This window comes from Scyliorhinus canicula, chromosome 15 (genome assembly GCF_902713615.1).
Source record: "Scyliorhinus canicula chromosome 15, sScyCan1.1, whole genome shotgun sequence".
NCBI classification, from domain to species: domain Eukaryota; kingdom Metazoa; phylum Chordata; class Chondrichthyes; order Carcharhiniformes; family Scyliorhinidae; genus Scyliorhinus; species Scyliorhinus canicula.
The window spans coordinates 144,225,286-144,243,488 of NC_052160.1; the positions used below are offsets into that span (position 1 = coordinate 144,225,286).

Genomic DNA, 18,203 nt, shown 5'->3' on the forward strand with positions numbered 1-18,203 from the left:
GGGACCCTGGCGCTGTGAAGCCACAATGCTATCTACTGTGCTGCCCGTCTGCGTGTCTGCATATCATGACATCTCTGGTGCTCACTCAAGTAGTTACTTAGTTGTAGTGTATTTACATTAACCCCTTGTGTATTTACAGTGATGCCTATCACTACAGAGACCATCTGGACTTTTCGGAAGGAGCCTGGTCTTATTGGAGGCAACCAGTTTGTCTTCACCCCTGGGGCATTGTGTGCCCCACATTACCTGGATTTATAATCAGTACACTATAGATGACTGCTATGGTTGGCAGAGGCCAATGGTGTGATGTAATTTACTTGGATTTTCAGAATCCTTTAACACAGTGCCGCATATGCAGTTATTGAATAAGTTATCTGCATTGGGGATTAAAGGTAAACTTAAGGTGTCGCCTCAAGCAGCAATTACAGGACCTCCAGGACCAGGGCATCATATCAAAGGTCACGGAACCCACAGATTGGGACAAGGCCTGGCGGCTGAGATTTAATGAGCGCCACTCCTAGCCCCCTGGGGGGGGGGGGGGGGGGGGGGGGGGGTGAATAGGGTGCGAGGAGCGGCCTCCGAGGCCGTCGTGAAACTCGGCCGAGTTCACAACGGCCTTCCCGATGCCGCGCGGGAGCGGAGAATTCCGCCCAGAGTCCATGAGCTAGTCAGTGCAAACACCATGGGGTAGCTAGTAAGTCTGGTCAGTCTAGTACTAGGTCTCCAGTCAAGTCAGTGTAGTGTCAACCCACAGCTGAACATGTATATTAGTTAAGACGTTAAATAAAATCGTGTTGCATCTTATCAAGTGTTGGAGGTCTGTCTCTCGCTACACTGCATCAAGTGCAGTCCACATCGACCCAGCCAGCCCAACACATCATATAAGCAAACTATTAAATCCAAAACCAAGAGGAAATTTTCAAACCTATCATTCTACATCCCCCTCCCGCACTGCCTGTGTGACTAACATCGATACTTACTTTCCAAGTTCAGGAACCTCATAGCTCATACCAATGTTACCCATCCCAGCAGAAACCGCAGCTGACAGCAGCAGGCGCGATCGTCCAGAGCTTTTCGCCTCAGCTTCAAAAGATGCCACCAATTCCTAAAAGTTGAAAATGAATAAAGTTTCTCTCAACAACAGATCCTCACCAAAGGGAGCGTTTCAAACACTCACTAAATAACTGTCCAGCTTCATATAACAAAGATACAAAGTCTGAGAACACGCACTAAGAAGTTCAAAAACAGCTTCTTCCCGGCTGTTACCTGGCTCCTGAAGGACCCGCTTATGGACTGACCTGAACTCTCTACGCATCTTCTCGACTGAGTAGCTCTACACTCCGTATGCTTCCCCTGATGTCTATGTATTTACACTGTGTATTAATCGTATGTCTTATGTTTTTGATAACGGAATGATCTGCCTGGACTGTACGCAGAACAATAATCTTCACTGTACCTCAGTACACGTGGCAATAAATCTAAATCCAAATCCATGACCAAGTGTCACACAATAAAGTATCTAATCTAAAGGGCAAAGCCAGAGATAGGACCAGGTTGAAATGGAGCCTTGATTAATAGCTCTTACCGCACAGTCGCCAGAACAGTGATTAATGAGGATTCTATCAAATTACTTTCATTGTGTGAATCCATATTTCACATTTAAATATTCATAGTTCAAGTTTCACAAATTAGTGGTGGGATTTTCTGCCCCATCTTTTGCAGTGGTGAACGGTGTCATATTCAATATTTTCCCCGCTTCGGGACTGTGATAGAGAAATTCAAACAGCATTCATTAGGTAAGCAAAACTGAACTTTATTTACGAATTAGAACTGACTGCTAGCAGTAACGGCTGAGACTTGAAGTCGGAAGGCAGTCAATTACAAACTGCTGAGTCCGTCCCAAGTCTGTGATATTACAGAAGAATAAGGCGATTTTTATACATTATAGGATCAAGATAACATGAATACAACTTGGTCAGGAATTTAATCGAAAGTAAAACATAAGTAATAATCGTTACAATGGCGTCACCTTGCTGACCTTTAGGGGACCGGAGTTTCATATCATTATCTTGTCTTTGTTTTAAGAAAGGGACAAATTTGTTTACGTACAGGAAGAGACAGTTTTTTAGCTTATCGTATATATTTAGACTCCTCTGGTCTCATGACGAACGCGTCTTATCTGAGTGTTAGAGTCAGCCAGTTCTCAGGTCAAGTTGACCTCGGCTGTTTGTATCTGTGCCTTAGGTTATGTGAAGTCAGTTTAAATTCAATTGTACCAAGAAGACTTGACTAGTTTTCCCATCATGCCATTATTTGCTTCGCAAAATTCCACAACGGGGGCCGCCATTGACGGCAACGGGATTGTCTGGTCCCATCGTTGCCAATGGGGTTTCCCGTTGGATGGACCCCACTGCCGAGGAACCGTGGTGGGAGTTCGCTGTCAGTGGGACCTGAAGATCACAACAGCGGGAATAGCGGAGAATTCCGGCACAGTCTTTTCAAACTCTCTTTCTAGAAGTTGATTCAGTTGCAGATCGAGCATGATCTCATTGAATGGAATAAAATACTGGGAGAGCTCAATGTCCCAGGAATGTTCCTCTGTTCCGTGTCCTTGGTGCGGACCTCGAAAGCAACATTTTAATTTACGAACAGGTTTGGAAGGTGCTTTCTTTTAGCTACAAGACTAAACACCCTGTGAAAGACATCTGCTCCTACCTGTGCCAACACCGTGAAGAGGTGTTTATTTTGTCTCCCAGGGTATTCCCAGTCAATATCCAAACCATCAAATCCATAACCGCGCAGCAGCCTAATCACAGACTTGATGAAAATCTGGCGGTTTTCGGAGGTGGAAACCATAGTGGAGAACCTGGAGGAGAGGAGAATGTTAAACAAGGTCAGAACTGTGAGTATCTGGGTCTCAGCAATTAGCAACTGAACCATTAAGAGCGTGGTATTTTTTTTACAATTTCAAAATGTACAAGGAAACCAATTATAAATTACAAAAATAGTTGTGATATGGTGTTGTATCGTCACTGCTCTGGATAATCAGTTGAATCAATCTTCACTGGGTGTATTAATGTAAATTGAGTCTTGTAAAAATTTTGTATTTGTTCCTCTCAGAATGTTTTATTAATATTATTTGAATTATATTTTACAGTCAGCTGAATATAGTCACAATATGTTAATTAACAGACAATCTATATATTTATCAAAACTACACAGTTATCATTTTAAAAACTATCCCTTTGACTTTACTGTGTTTTATTTTTATATGAACACTACAGCGTATTTTATATTATGGACAATCGAAAGAGAAGCACGTTTCGCCCAACACTGCAATAAAATATTTTAATCTTACTTCTGAGTTCCAAAGTTCCAGCCTCCAATGGACAGGAGCGTTTTAAGGTTTCTATTTCTGTTGTAAAATGGAACAAATTATTCTTTTAGAATGAAGAACATAAATACATTTTTTAACACCACACGAGTTGCTGAAAATCATTATTGTCCCCAATGTTTTTCCTGCTTTCTCGTTTTGATGCTAACTTTTAATTGAGCAGAAATACCTCAGTGCAGAACATAACATTTCACATCCGGATGTGCCACAGAAAGAGTGGGTAAGATCCGTATGGGTATGTGGATGCCACCACTAAAGGCAGCCTTTCTCACGGCTAATTGCACCTACAGCGAAGCTAATCCAGCTCACTAACTTTGTAAACCCTTCCAATACACCCAAAAAGGCAGGCAGAAGGAGAGCGAGTCATTACTGGTCAGCCAGCGGGTGAAAGAAGTTGGAACCACCACAAACACCTCCAGGCTGTAATATGCATGCAAAGATTTAGGTGCCGGTGCAGCTTTCCGCCTTGGGCCTGTGCTCTGTTGGCTGGGCAGCTGGTGTGGGCAGGATTGGTGCCAGGGGGGTCAATGTTTGTGCCAGCTGGGGTGGATTGGGGGCATGCCTCCTTACCCTTTCCATGGTGGAGGTCACCACACTGCATCTTTGGGCAGGACACACTGCTGCTATTGCACTTCGGTGTTGGGGGGGAATTTACATTTAAGCCACTCAAACTGACCCCTTTGTACTTGCCAATGCTGGGCAGTGGAGGCGCAATCATTCCGGCAAGTGGAGAGCATTTCATCACACTCCTTGCGTGTGCCTTCCATATGATGGACAGGTCTTGGCTGTTACGAGATGAGTTACTGCTGTCAGAATTCCCAGACTCTGACATGTGTTTATATCCACAGGGTCTATATGGCTGATCCAGTTCAGGTTGTGGTCAATGGTAGCCCCCAATATGTTGACAGTGAATGTGGGCAAAGGGTCTGCAGCAATGGCAATGCCATTGAATGTCTTTACTTTTGCCAGGGTTCCTTGATGCAACAGTAGGCCAAACGTTGCAGTAATTACAAATGCTGTCACTCTCACCTCTTCAAATCTCGCCGGCAACGTGCAAATTGCAGCTTTGAGTAAAGATCAGGAGCAGAGTCGGTGACAAATCATCTGGTTTTCCTCTGAGACAGGAAAGTGCAAATGACAAGGGAGGAGTTTAAAAACAGGGTGGGGGGGGAGGGGGGAAACTCACTGACTATTTGGCTGGGGGGGGGGGTCACTATTGGGCTTCAATAATGGGGAGTGGTGTCAATGTTGTGAAAATATTGAACACCCACTGATTGCTGCTTGTTGGTATCTCTCTCACTCTGAGTTATTGAACAGAGTGGAAATTCCAGCTCCCTCACAGCCCAGTGTTTCTGCACACGCACTGGTTTCTGCACACGCACTGGTTTCTGTACATGCACTGGTTTCTGAACACGCACTGGTTTCTGCACACGCACTGGTTTCTGTACACGCACTGGTTTCTGTACACGCACTGGTTTCTGTACACACACTGGTTTCTGTACACGCACTGGTTTCTGCACACGCACCGGTTTCTGTACACGCACTGGTTTCTGGACACGTACTGGTTTCTGTACATGCACTGGTTTCTGAACACGCACTGGTTTCTGTACATGCACTGGTTTCTGAACACGCACTGGTTTCTGCACACGCACTGGTTTCTGTACACGCACTGGTTTCTGTACACGCACTGGTTTCTGTACACGCACTGGTTTCTGCACACGCACCGGTTTCTGTACACGCACTGGTTTCTGGACACGTACTGGATTCTGTACACGCACTGGTTTCTGCACACGCACTGGTTTCTGTACACGCACTGGTTTCTGCACACGCACTGGTTTCTGCATACGCACTGGGTTCTGTACACGCACTGGTTTCTGCACACGCACTGGTTTCTGCACACGCACTGGTTTCTGTACACGCACTGGTTTCTGCACACACTGGTTTCTGCACACGCACTGGTTTCTGTACACGCACTGGTTTCTGTACATGCACTGGTTTCTGCACACGCACTGGTTTCTGTACACGCACTGGTTTCTGTACACGCACTGGTTTCTGCACACGCACTGGTTTCTGCACACGCACTGGTTTCTGTACACGCACTGGTTTCTGTACACGCACTGGTTTCTGCACACACTGGTTTCTGCACACGCACTGGTTTCTGTACACGCACTGGTTTCTGTACATGCACTGGTTTCTGCACACGCACTGGTTTCTGTACACGCACTGGTTTCTGTACATGCACTGGTTTTTGCACACGCACTGGTTTCTGTACACGCACTGGTTTCTGTACATGCACTGGTTTCTGTACACGCACTGGTTTCTGCACACGCACTGGTTTCTGTACACGCACTGGTTTCTGTACACGCACTGGTTTCTGCACACGCACTGGTTTCTGTACACGCACTGGTTTTTGCACACGCACTGGTTTCTGCACACGCACTGGTTTCTGCGCACACTCTGGTTTCTGCACACGCACTGGTTTCTGCACACGCACTGGTTTCTGTACACACACTGGTTTCTGCGCACACACTGGTTTCTGAACACGCACTGGTTTGATCGACCATCTCAAGGGTTTCTGCAACTTGGAGTGAATATAAAGTATTATTTTATTTATACGGGACAACATGGTGACATTGATGTGACCATCAATTCACTCGAGACAAGAGTAGAAATAAACTGTGGCTTTAATCAACTTAGAACAGTGCTTGCCTGCGACTGATCCAATACTGAGAACCACCTACAGGTCGACTGCTCTTTATACCTCCCTTCAAGGGGAGGAGCCATGGGCGAAGCCCATACAGGCCTCAACAGGTTACCTTATGGATAATGCAATACAATGGCCCATAGGTTGAGCCCACAAGGGCAACAGCATAGCACAGATACATATGGTGGATTATTACGTAATACATTCACCACATTCACCCCCTGTTACAAAAATAAAGTCCAACAGGGGTGACAGGTTCATAAGTTCAGCCTGTCTGGCGCATGGATTGTGCGTTGTGATCGCTGAAGCTCTGGCGTTGTTGCTGGCCTGGGTGTCGAACTCACTCATGCTGGCATCGGTAGTGAGGGTGCCGGTGCGGTACAGACGCGGACTCCGGAAGCGTCTCTTCTGGAGCTTCATTCCTGTGGATCGGTGAAGGAGGAATGATGGGTGGGAGGGGCTGCGGGAGCCATATAGGGGCGGGTGCGCTGGTCAGGGTAGGTTAAGCGGGATAAGATGGGGTGGCGGTGGTGGTGGAACCTGCGGGTGCCAGGTCCTGGAGGGAGACCGTATCCTGTCAGCCATCTGGGTGTTTGATGTATGCATACTGGGGGTTGGAGTGTAGGAGCTGGACCCTCTCGACTTGGAGATTGGACCTATCGCTCCTGACGTGCTTGCGGAGCAGGATGGGCCCGATGTCTTCAGCCAGGGCGGAAGCGAGGCCCTGAGGTGGATTTCCGAGGGAAAACAAACAGGCGGTCATGAGGGGTCTCGTTTGTGGCTGTGCAAAGTAGGAACTAATAGAGTGGAGCGCATCAGGGAGGACCCCCTGCCAGTGGAAGACCGGGAGATTCCCAGGCCGTAGGGCCAGGAGGACGGTCTTCCAGACTGTCGTGTTCTCCCTCTCCACCTGCCCGTTTCCCCGGGGGTTGTAACTGGTAGTCCTGCTCGAGGCGATGCCCTTACTAAGCAGGTACTGACGCAGTTCGTCGCTCATAAACGAGGAGCCCCGGTCACTGTGGACATAAGTGGGGAAAACAAACAGGGTGAAGACACTATGTAGGGCTTTAATGACAGTGGCCGTGGTCATGTCGGGGCAAGGGATTGCAAAGGGGAAGCGGGAGAACTCATCGATAATGTTGAGAAAATATGTATTGTGGTTGTTGGAGGGGAGGGGCCCTTTGAAACAGATACTGACGCGCTCAAAGGGCCGGGATGCCTTTACCAGGTGGGCCTTATCTGGTCAATAGAAGGGCAGCTAACACTCCACACAGATCTGGCAATCCCTGGTCATGGCTCTGACCTCCTCGGTGGAGTAGGGCAGGTTGCGGCCTTGATGTAGTGGAGAAGCCGGGTGACCCCCGGGTGGCAGAGGTCATCGTGGATAACACGGTCATCTTGCGCGCTGGCACATGTGCCGCAGGACAGGGCATCTGGGGGTTCGTTGAGTTTCCCAGGACGATATGCTATATCGTAATTATAGGTGGAGAGTTTGATCCTCCACCTCAAGATCTTATCGTTCTTGATTTTGCCCCGCTGCGTATTGTCGAACATGAAGGCTACCGATTGTTAGTCGGTGACGAGGGTAAACCTCCCTCCAGTGCCGTACGGCTTCCATGATGGCTTGGGCCTCCTTTTTGACTGCGGAGTGCCGAATTTCAGAGGTGGTGAGGGTGAAAAAAACGCTACCGGTCTGCCTGGTTGATTGAGGGTAGTGGCGTGAGCGACCTCTGTTGCGTCGCTCTCCCCCTGGAAGGGGATGGACTCGTCCACCGCACGCATTGTGGCTTTGGCAATATCAGGGGCTGTTTAGCACAGGGCTAAATCGCTGGCTTTGAAAGAAGACCAAGGCAGGCCAGCAGCACGGTTCAATTCCCGTACCAGCCTCCTCGAATAGGTGTTGGAAAGTGGTGACTAGGGGCATTTCACAGTAACTTCATTTGAAGCCTACTTGTGACAATAAGCCATTTTCATATCCGCCTTGATGCGGCTGAAGGCCTGGCGGGCCTCAGGTGCCAGTGGGAAGATGGTGGCCTTGATTAGTGGGCGGGCTTTGTCCGCATAGTTGGGGCCCCACTGGGCCTAATATGAAAAGAACCCGAGGCACCTTTTCAGGGCCTTGATGCAGTGGGGGAGGGGGAGTTGCAGGAGGGGGCGCATATGGTCGGGGTCGGGTCCCAGAACCCCGTTTTCCACGACGTAGCCGAGGGTGGCAAGTCTGGTTGTGCGGAAAAAGCATTTCTCCTTGTTGTACGTGAGGTTTAGGGTTTGGGCGGTTTGGAGAAATCTGTGGAGGTTGGCGTCGTGGTCCTGCTGATCATGGCCGCAGGTGGTGACATTGTCCAAGTACGGAAATGTAGCCCGCAGCCCATACTGGTCCACCATTCGGTCCATTGTTCTTTGGAAAACCGAGACCCCGTTTGTGATGCCAAAAGGAACCTGGAGGAAGTGGAAAACGTGACCATCTGCCTCAAAAGCCGTGTAGTGGGGGTCCTCCGGGCGGATTGGGAGCTGGAGTTATGCAGACTTCAGATCCACCGTGGAGAACACCCGGTAGTGTGCGACCTGGTTTACCATGTCTGCAATCCGGGGAAGGGGGATACGCATCGAGGTGCGTGTACCGGTTTATGGTCTGGCTGTAATCTACAACCATCCGGAACTTTCCCCCGGTCTTGACGACCACCACCTGAGCTCTCCAGGGGCTATTGCTGGCCTCAATGACTCCCTTCCGCAAGAGTCGCTGGACCTCAGACCTGGTAAAAGTCCTGTCCTGTATGCTGTACCGCCTGCTTCTGGTGGCGACTGGTTTGCAGTCAGCGGTGAGGTTTGCGAAGAGTGGGGAAGGGTCGACTTTTAGGGTCGCGAGGCTGCATACAGTGAGTGGGGGTAGGGGCCTGCCGAATTTCAGGGTTAGGCTCCTGAGGTTGCATTGGAAATCTAGTCCCAATAGGAGAGGAGCGCAGAGGTCTGGGAGCACATATAATTTAAAATTGGTGTACTCGGCGCCCTGTATTGCGAGGGTTGCGGTAGTGCACCCCCGGATTTGCACCGAGTGCGACCCAGAGGTGAGGGAGATGGTTTGGTGCGCCGGGAAAATTGTGAGCGAGCAGCGTTTTACCATGTCCAGATGAATGAAGCTCTCTGTGCTCCCGGAGTCGAAGAGGCAGGGGCGCCTCATGCCAGTTTACCCAGACGGTCATCGCGGCTGGTCCAGGGTGACCGCGCTGAATTGCGGTTAGTTGGCGTGGTCGGAGTGTTGGGGCAGTTCCACAATGGCGGCCCCATGGATCGCACGTGTCGGACCGCATGGGTGAGGATGGCCAAGATGGCGGCCCCCGTGATTCGCACACGCTGTGTGGGCTGGAAGATGGCTGCCCTCACGGATAGCACGAGGCTGATGAGTTGGCAGACACGCTGCCACACTGCGGGGTCTGCGGGCCTGTGAGTCTGAGGGTCGGGCCTGCGATTTAGTGTTCTTGGATCTGGCCAGGCAAACTTTGGCGAAATGTCCTTTTCTCCCGCAGCTGCTGCAGTTTGCGTTACGGGCCGGGCAGTGTTGCCGGGGGTGTTGGGACTGGCCGCAGAAATAGCAGGGTAGCCCCCCATGGTGGGTGGGAAGCCGCGCGGCACAGGCTTGCGGTATTCTTTGGTCGGGGGTCCACGAGGGGGTTGTGTGGTCAAAAGGGAACGCGTTAAGGATTTGGAACGCTACTTCCAGAGAGGAGACAAATTTTATCGTCTGATCCAGGTGTAGGGCCCCCTTTTCGATTAGGTGCTGACTCACATAGTTGGACCGTACTCCAGCCACGTAGACGTTTTGGATGGCGATGTCCATATGTTGAGTGGCCGTAACGGCCTGGTAGTTGAAGCCGCGTGCCAGGACTTTGAGGTCACGTAGGTAGTCTTCTAGCGATTCCCCGGGACACTGGCTCTGAGTGTTGAGGATATGTCTCGCGCATACCTCGTTCACGGGCCTTACATAGAGGCATTCTAGCATCACGAGGGCATCTGCGTAGGAGGAGGCCTCATCGAGTTGAACAGAGACTCGATGGCTCACCCATGCGTGGAGGAGGCTCAACTTCTGTTCGTCAGTGACGGAGGCGTGGAGGAGGCGGCGAGATAGGCCTCGAAGCAGCGGAGCCAGTGCGAAAAAATTTATTTTGCCTACGCGGCCTGCGGATCGAGTTCCAGTCGGTCAGGTTTAAGGGCCGATTCCATAGTGGCATTGTAGTTGATTAAATTGATGCAACCATCAATTCACTCGAGACAAGAGTAGAAATAAACTGTGGCTTTAATCAACTAGAACAGTGCCTGCCTGCGACTGATCCAATACTGAGAACCGCCTACAGGTTGACTGCTCTTTATACCTCCCTTCAAGTGGGGGAGCCATGGGCAGAGCTCATACAGGCCCCAACATGTTACCTTATGGATATTACCATACAATGGCCCATAGGTGGAGCCCACAAGGGCAACACCATAGTACAGATACATATTTACGTAATACATTCACCACAGACATCATGATTGTGTCAGACATTGTCAGAAACATTGGGTATCGACTCATCTCTGCCAATAGGCAGCATGGTAGTATTGTGGATAGTAGAATTGCTTCACAGCTCCAGGGACCCAGGCTTGATTCCGGATTGGGTCACTGTCTGTGTGGAGTCTGCACGTTCTCCCCGTGTTTGTGTGGGTTTCCTCCGGGTGCTCCGGTTTCCTCCCACAGTCCAAAGATGTGCCGGTTAGATGGATTGGCCATGATAAATTGCCCTTAGTGTCCAAAATTGCCCTTAGTGTTGGGTGGGGTTACTGGGTTAAGGGGATAGGGTGGAGGTGTTGACCTTGGGTAGGGTGCTCTTTCCAAGAGCCGGTGCAGACTCGATGGGCCGAATGGCCTCCTTCTGCACTATAAATTCTATGATAATCTATGAAATCAACAAAACCCAATTTCATCCAGAAATCATCTCCCTGACTGGGTCAGTCATCTTATATTTACATAACATTGGGCATCATTTTTCAATGTTCAACGGAATATAAAAGAACCTTAAACTATATTTAGAATTGCAGGTATATTTTCAATATTAATAGAAAAATATTACTTGTTCTTAAGGCTGTTGAATGTGTGGTAGAGAGTCAGATCATTTTCATCTAAGTTGGTGATTTTATTGTCCTTCATCCCAGCAAAAGCGTAGATCAGATGTGTGCACAAGCAGGGATCCAAATCATCGACCTTGTACTTCGCTGGCCCTCGTCTATACTGAGCCCAGCTTGTAAAGTAACAAACCAGTCTGTGGGCGGAGCCTGAGAGTGAGGGAAAGGGAAAATCAGGACTGAGCTTCTACTCATTACACATCATTAAAAATAGCTTAAAAAGCACAAAGACTCACCCAGCTCCAGGCACGCCAACAAGACCACCGCTGGAATAAAGAATATAGGGTACGTGTTAAAATTCACAGCAAAATGTGCTGAAAGGGTTAAGGGTTCACAATGATGAGTGAATAGAAACATTAAGAATCGATCCTTGATCAAACTCTCTTCCTCACCCATTTGCTGCCCTTTAGTGACATCATCGACAGACATGGGGTCGGGATTTCCATGTACATTAATAACACCCGGCTCTACATCATCAACACCCTCCCCTCCTCTGACTCTGTCCTGTCAGATTGTTTTCCTCACAATCAGTTTGAGATGAACCATAGTTTTTTCAGGCTAATTGTTGTAAGACTGAATTAATCATCTACAGCCGCCATCCCCAACTTTACCACCAACCCCTCGCCGTTTATCATGATGTGGAGATGCGGTGTTGGACTGGGGTGAGCACAGTAAGAAGTCTTACAACACCAGGTTAAAGTCCAACAGTTTTGATCTGAATCACTAGCTTTAGGAGCGCAGCTCCTTCCTCAGGTGAATGTTTACTGCGTCAGACTGACCCAGACTGCTCGCCAGTCGATTGTCACTAAAAGCCTCACCAACACTGTTCTAACCCGTACGGGTCTCACGTCGGGATGATCCACTTCCCCGTGGAGTTTGCAGAACTCCAGCTTCCCTGATAAGGGTGCGGGGGGCCCTTAACACAGTTCATGGTCGGGATTCACTCAGCCCGGGGCCGGGCCAGAGAATCGCCGCGACCGGTGCGAATCGCGTCATGCTGCCCCGAAGCTGGGACGCGATTCTCCGCAGAGGAAAGAATCGTCGCCGGCGTGGTCGGTGCGGGGCTGGCGAGGGCTGCTCTCCGGGCCCCCCGAGCGATTCTCAGCCCGGGATTGGCCGCGCGGCCGCAACAAAACTCCCGAGTCCCGCGGGTGCCGTTCTAACCTTTCTCAGCCGGCGGGATCTCAGCATGGTAGTGTCCGGGGACGGCCTGTGTGGTGAGATGGGGGCCTTCATTGTGGCCTGGCCTCTCTTGCTGGGGGCCTCCTTTCTTCCGCACTGGCCCCTGTAGCCTTACGTCATGTTGCGTTGGGACCAGCACGGAGAAGGGAGCCACTGCGTATGCACGTGTTGGCGCCGCTGCCACTATGCATGTGCGGACACTGTGGCGCCCAGTCAGAGCCGGGATCAGCAGTTGGAGTGGCGAGGGTCTCTCCAGTGCCGTGCTGGCCCCCTGTAGGGACCAGAATTGCTGATCCTGAGGCCATGTTGACGCAGTCGGGAAACACAACAGCGTTTCCGACGGCATCAACAGTTAGCCTCAGGATCACAGAATCCCGCCTCATGTGTCTTTGTATAAATACAGTCAGCCAGTCAGGCACCTACTGGAGACGACCCGGTAAGGAACTACTCGAGCTGTAGATAATAGTTACCGTGTTAAATAAATCAGTTTGTTTCTCTCTACAACTCGGTGAGGACTCCTTTCGTTGCCCCTGACAACAAACACCTTTGTCATCTCCAGGCTCAGCCAGGTAGAGACTAGACAGTCCATCCCAAAATTGGGCCTTGGGCCTTAACCCGATCTTTGGGATGAACTGTCCACATCAATCCTGCCTCCACAGCTGGCACACCCTACAGGAGAAGTGCATTTTGACAGTCTGACCTAGCAACTCAATGGTTCTGAATTGTATTACTGAATGACCTTATGTCATAGCAGCAGATTTCAATAAAACTACCCTTCAAATCTCCATTGTTGCCTCAGGTATTAACTTTTCAACTGTTCCATTTAGCTGTGGTACTGAAATTAGAAACACACAGGAGGCCATTTGGCCCTTTGAGCCTGTTCCGCTGCCATTCATTATGATCATGGCTGATCATCAGGTTCAATACCCTGATCCCACCTTCCGCCCCATATCCCTTGGTTCCTTGAGCCCCAAGAGTTATATCGAATTCCTTCTTGAAATTACACAATGTTTTGGCCTCGACTACTTTCTGTGGTAGCGAATTCCACAGATTCACCACTCTCTGGGTGAAGAAATGTCTCCTCACCTCAGTCCTCAAAGGTTTACCCCTTGTCCTCAAACTATGACCCCTAATTCTGGGCTCCCCACCATTGGGGTATTCTTTCTGAATCTACCCTGTCTAATCCTGTTAGGATTTTATAAGTTTCTATGAGATCCCCTCTCACTCTTCTAAACTTGAATGAATATAATCCTCACCGACTTAGTCTCTCCTCATACGATAGTCTCGCCATCCCAGGAATCAGCTTGGTAAATCTTCGCTGCCCACCCTCCATAGCAAGAACATCCTTCCTCAGATAAGGACACCAAAACTACACACAATACTCCAGGTGTGGCCTCACCAACACCCTATACAATTGCAGTAAAACATCCCTATTCCTGTGCTCAAATCCTCTCACTATTGGGCAGCAAGGTGGCAGCAGTTGGTACTGCTGCCTCACAGCGCCAGGGACCCAGGTTCAATTCTGACCTTGGTTGACTGTGTGGAGCCTGCACATTCTCTCCATGTTTGTGTGGGTTTCGTCCGGGTGCTCCGGTTTCCTCTCACAGTCCAAAGATGTGTAGGGTAGATGGATTGGCTAAATTGTCTCTTAATGTCCAAAGGTTAGGCAGAGAGGCAGAGACAGAGGCAGAAAGATAGAGACATACAGACAGACAGACAGAGAGAGAGACAGAGAGAGAGAGAGAAAGAGAGAGAGGCACAGAGAGAGACAGACAGACAGACAGAGGGAGACAAACAGATAGACAGAGAGAGAGAGAGACAGACAGAGAGAACTGAGAATCTTTCCAGTCTGACACTCACTGCCCTGGAACCAAACAGCTTCTTAAACACAAAGAGGGCAAGCTTGCTCATCACATGATCTCCTCTCACAAACTGGCCAGTTATCCAAACATGGTCATTCTGAGCCAGTTTCATACCAAAAAGAAAAGGCTGGAAAATCTCAGCAGGTCTGGCAGCATCTGTACGGAGAGGAAAGAGCTAATGTTTCAAGTCCAGATGACTTTGTCAAATTTTTTATCCAGTTTCATACATACTGTTTAATAGTGGCTATATAATTTGGCTGATGGAGTTTTTTTTGCCACAAATGTCCAAAATGAATGATTTAATAGTTTGTTCCATACCCAGTTGGGTATGTTGTGAATGGCTTAGGATATGGGTAGCCTGTCTAAGACGATTGACTCTAGTGGGCTAGTATTGACAGCCCAGCTCCTTGCTGATGTAAGGTACAGCCAAGCAGATGTTTAGGAGCTATTGATTAAGTCACTTCTAAAATACAGTTCTTCAGCCTACATTAACTTTATTCTGGGTTCAACCCTCAATAAATAAAGTAATTTTTGATACAAACCATGGTTCTAAACAATATCAAAGGTATTGAAATGGTAAAACAGGCTTACCTGTTGCAAGCAGAAACTTTGCCATCTTGCAGCTGGTATGTTGTGAGTGAGAATCAACTCTATTTTATACATTGAGTTTATCATTATTGGTAAATAATTACATCTGACAATAGCTTTATCGCTGCAAAAAGTCACGATGCAAAAATAATCTTTCTTGTCTTATCTTCATAACATTCTTCACCTTCCAATGAGTCACAGCATTTCTCCTCGACAATGTCATCGAGATTGTCGACCTTCATTGTCACCCCTTCATTGTACTCAAAACAGGCCAGGAAATTGGTGGGGAGGATCGAGGAGCCCACATTCTCCTCTGGTGGAGTCAGGAAGAGCGGGAAAGCTCAAAGATTCAGGTCCAGGTAGGTGCAGAGCTTCCTGTGGTCAGTGTCATGTTGGGCTGGGGCTTCCTGTGGTCAGTGTCATGTTGGGCTGGGGCTTCCTGTTGGTCAGTGTCATGTTGGGCTGGGGCTTCCTGTTGGTCAGTGTCATGTTGGGCTGGAGTCCAGTTGGTCAGTGTCATGTTGGGCTGGAGTCCAGTTGGTCAGTGTCATGTTGGGCTGGAGTCCTGTTGGTCAGTGTCATGTTGGGCTGGGGCTTCCTGTTGGTCAGTGTCATGTTGGGCTGGGGCTTCCTGTTGGTCAGTGTCATGTCGGGCTGGAGTCCAGTTGGTCAGTGTCATGTTGGACTGGGGCTTCCTGTTGGTCAGTGTCATATTGGGCTGGAGCTTCCTGTTGGTCAGTGTCATGTTGGGCTGGGGCTTCCTGTTGGTCAGTGTCATGTTGGGCTGGAGTCCAGTTGGGCAGTATCATGTTGGACTGGGGCTTCCTGTTGGTCAGTGTCATGTTGGGCTGGGGCTTCCTGTGTGTCATATTGGGCTGGAGTCCTTTTGATCAGTGTCATGTTGGGCTGGGGCTTCCTGTTGGTCAGTGTCATGTTGGGCTGGAGTCCTGTTGATCAGTGTCATGTTGGGCTGGGGCTTCCTGTTGGTCAGTATCACGTTGGACTGGGGCTTCCTGTTGGTCAGTGTCATGTTGGACTGGAGCTTCCTGTTGGTCAGTGTCATGTTGGGCTGTGTGAGGACAGCACTGAGTGAGTGAACTGCTGAGAAATTCAAAAATCTATATCTATCCTGCAAGACAAGTCAGACCCTACTTTAGATAAATTATTTCCACTTTTCAATGTTCCTGACATGAGTTTCTGACATCAATGTAATCATTTACACAATAGGATGTACTTTTACCATGTATTTGGAGCCATGTTAGTTGGTCTGGTTGACTGGCTAATGTGTGGATCAGGTTAAAGCCAACAGCCCGGGGTATAACCGCCTCTTTGCTTGATAGGAGCTCGGGCCAATCTTCTCACCCGACCCTCAGTTTCAGAATCACATCACTTTGATTTGGTGAATGATTGCCAAGGGTCTGCCTGAAGGCAGAGAACTGAAGCAGAAGGAATCATAGAATCAATCATAGAATCCATCCAGTGCAGAAGGAGGCCATTCAGCCCATCAGGTCTGCACTGACCCTCTGACAGAGCACCCCAAGGAGGCCTCAACCCAATTTTGTACAATTTTGAGAGCAACTCATTATTGGACAATGTTAATGACTCGCTGTCCAAAGGTCACTACCCCCACCCCCCACCCCCCCACCCCCCCACCCCCCTGCCCCCCACCACCCTCACTCAGACCTCAATGTCTTTGCACCTCGAGGGGGACAGGGGCCCAGTAGAATCTGGGTCACACTGGCCCATTTCACTTCTTAACACAGATGTTAAACTACTGGCTGAGGTCCTGACGTCCCGGCTGGTGCCTTGTCTCCCAGTTATAGTGTCTGAGGATTGACAGGCTCTAAGAAGGGCTGGCAGTTGTCGGCCAATGTTCGATGCCTCTTCAACATTGTCCTCTCCCCTTCCACTGCTCCGGAACCAGAAGTCACAGTATCTTCGGATGCAGGAAAAGCATTCGACAGGGTGGAATGGAACTATCTACTCGGGATTCTGGGGCGATTTGGATTAGGCCCGAGATTTACCTCCTAGATTTGTCTGTTGTACAGTGACCCAAAGGCCAATATTTGTGTGACTACGTTGTCTTCAGAATGCTTTCCCTTCGACAGGGGTTTCGGAAATTAGAGGGCGAGAGGCGAAACGGCAATGAACTAAGCTGAGCCCCTCTAGCAAGTAGATTCACCGGGAAACACTTACTTTTACTCAGGTTTATTCTGTAACCAGAGGAGGTGCCAAACGTAGTGAGTCTCTTCATGATGATTGCAGGGGTGTCTCCTTTCCCCACTGCTCCTTGCATTAGCTATTAAGCCCCCCTTAATAGTGTTGAGAACATCCGATTGGTGGAAGGATATTTGCGGGGCGGAGTGGAGCATTGGGTATTACTTCTGTACGTTCCAGACCGGGCTCCCTCCGTGGATGACATATTGAAGAGACTCACTACGTTTGGTACCTCCTCTGGTTACAGACTAAACGTGAGTAAAAGTAAGTGTTTCCCGGTGAATCTACTTGCTAGAGGGGCTCAGCTTAGTTCATTGCCGTTTCGCCTCTCGCCCTCTAATTTCCGATACCTGGCGGACCCGTGTAGCCCATAACTGGACATTGCTGCATAAACTGAACTACTCAAACCTCATCAGAAACATCAAAGTGGATCTACAGATGTGGGGGAACCCTCCTTTGTGTCTTGCAGGTAGGATCCAAACAATTAAAATGAAATTCCTTCAAGATTTCTCTTTTTCTTTTAAAATGTCCCCAGTTTTCTGCCCAAATCATTTATTATTATGGCTAACAAATTGATTTTGTCTATTTTCTGGGTGGGCAAATGTTAACGAGTCCGCAGCGCTCTGCTCCAGAGAGACGGGGGATCAGCAGGTTTGGCCCCCCCCCCACCGAATCTTTTGTTTTATTTTTAGGCTGCCATCATAGAACATAGAACATAGAACAGTACAGCACAGAACAGGCCCTTCGGCCCTCGATGTTGTGCCGAGCAATGATCACCCTACTCAAACCCACGTATCAACCCTATACCCGTAACCCAACAACCCCCCCCCCCTTAAACCTTACTTTTTAAGGACACTACGGGCAATTTAGCATGGCCAATCCACCTAACCCGCACATCTTTGGACTGTGGGAGGAAACCGGAGCACCCGGAAGAAACCCACGCACACACGGGGAGGACGTGCAGACTCCGCACAGACAGTGACCCAGCCGGGAACCGAACCTGTGACCCTGGAGCTGTGAAGCATTTATGCTAACCACCATGCTACCGTGCTGCCCATCGGTCAGAAAATCCTGCGATGGCGTAACGACCTTGATCCAAGTTCTC

General features: G+C 49.2%; 1 protein-coding gene across 1 annotated transcript in view; it reads right to left on the reverse strand.

The window, feature by feature from the left end:
• LOC119978670 (acidic mammalian chitinase-like) overlaps positions 1-14,933 on the reverse strand; it is a 30,614-nt gene extending 15,681 nt beyond the window's left edge. Inside the window, exons 1-6 of the mRNA XM_038820458.1 lie at positions 14,885-14,933; positions 11,486-11,515; positions 11,198-11,399; positions 3,359-3,415; positions 2,716-2,866; positions 981-1,105 (exon numbers count right to left, since the gene is read on the reverse strand). Of these exons, the coding sequence (XP_038676386.1) occupies positions 981-1,105; positions 2,716-2,866; positions 3,359-3,415; positions 11,198-11,399; positions 11,486-11,515; positions 14,885-14,909 (590 nt within the window). The 5' untranslated portion in view covers positions 14,910-14,933. The remainder of the gene's footprint in view (positions 1-980; positions 1,106-2,715; positions 2,867-3,358; positions 3,416-11,197; positions 11,400-11,485; positions 11,516-14,884) is intronic.
• Between the last annotated feature and the right edge of the window lie 3,270 nt (positions 14,934-18,203).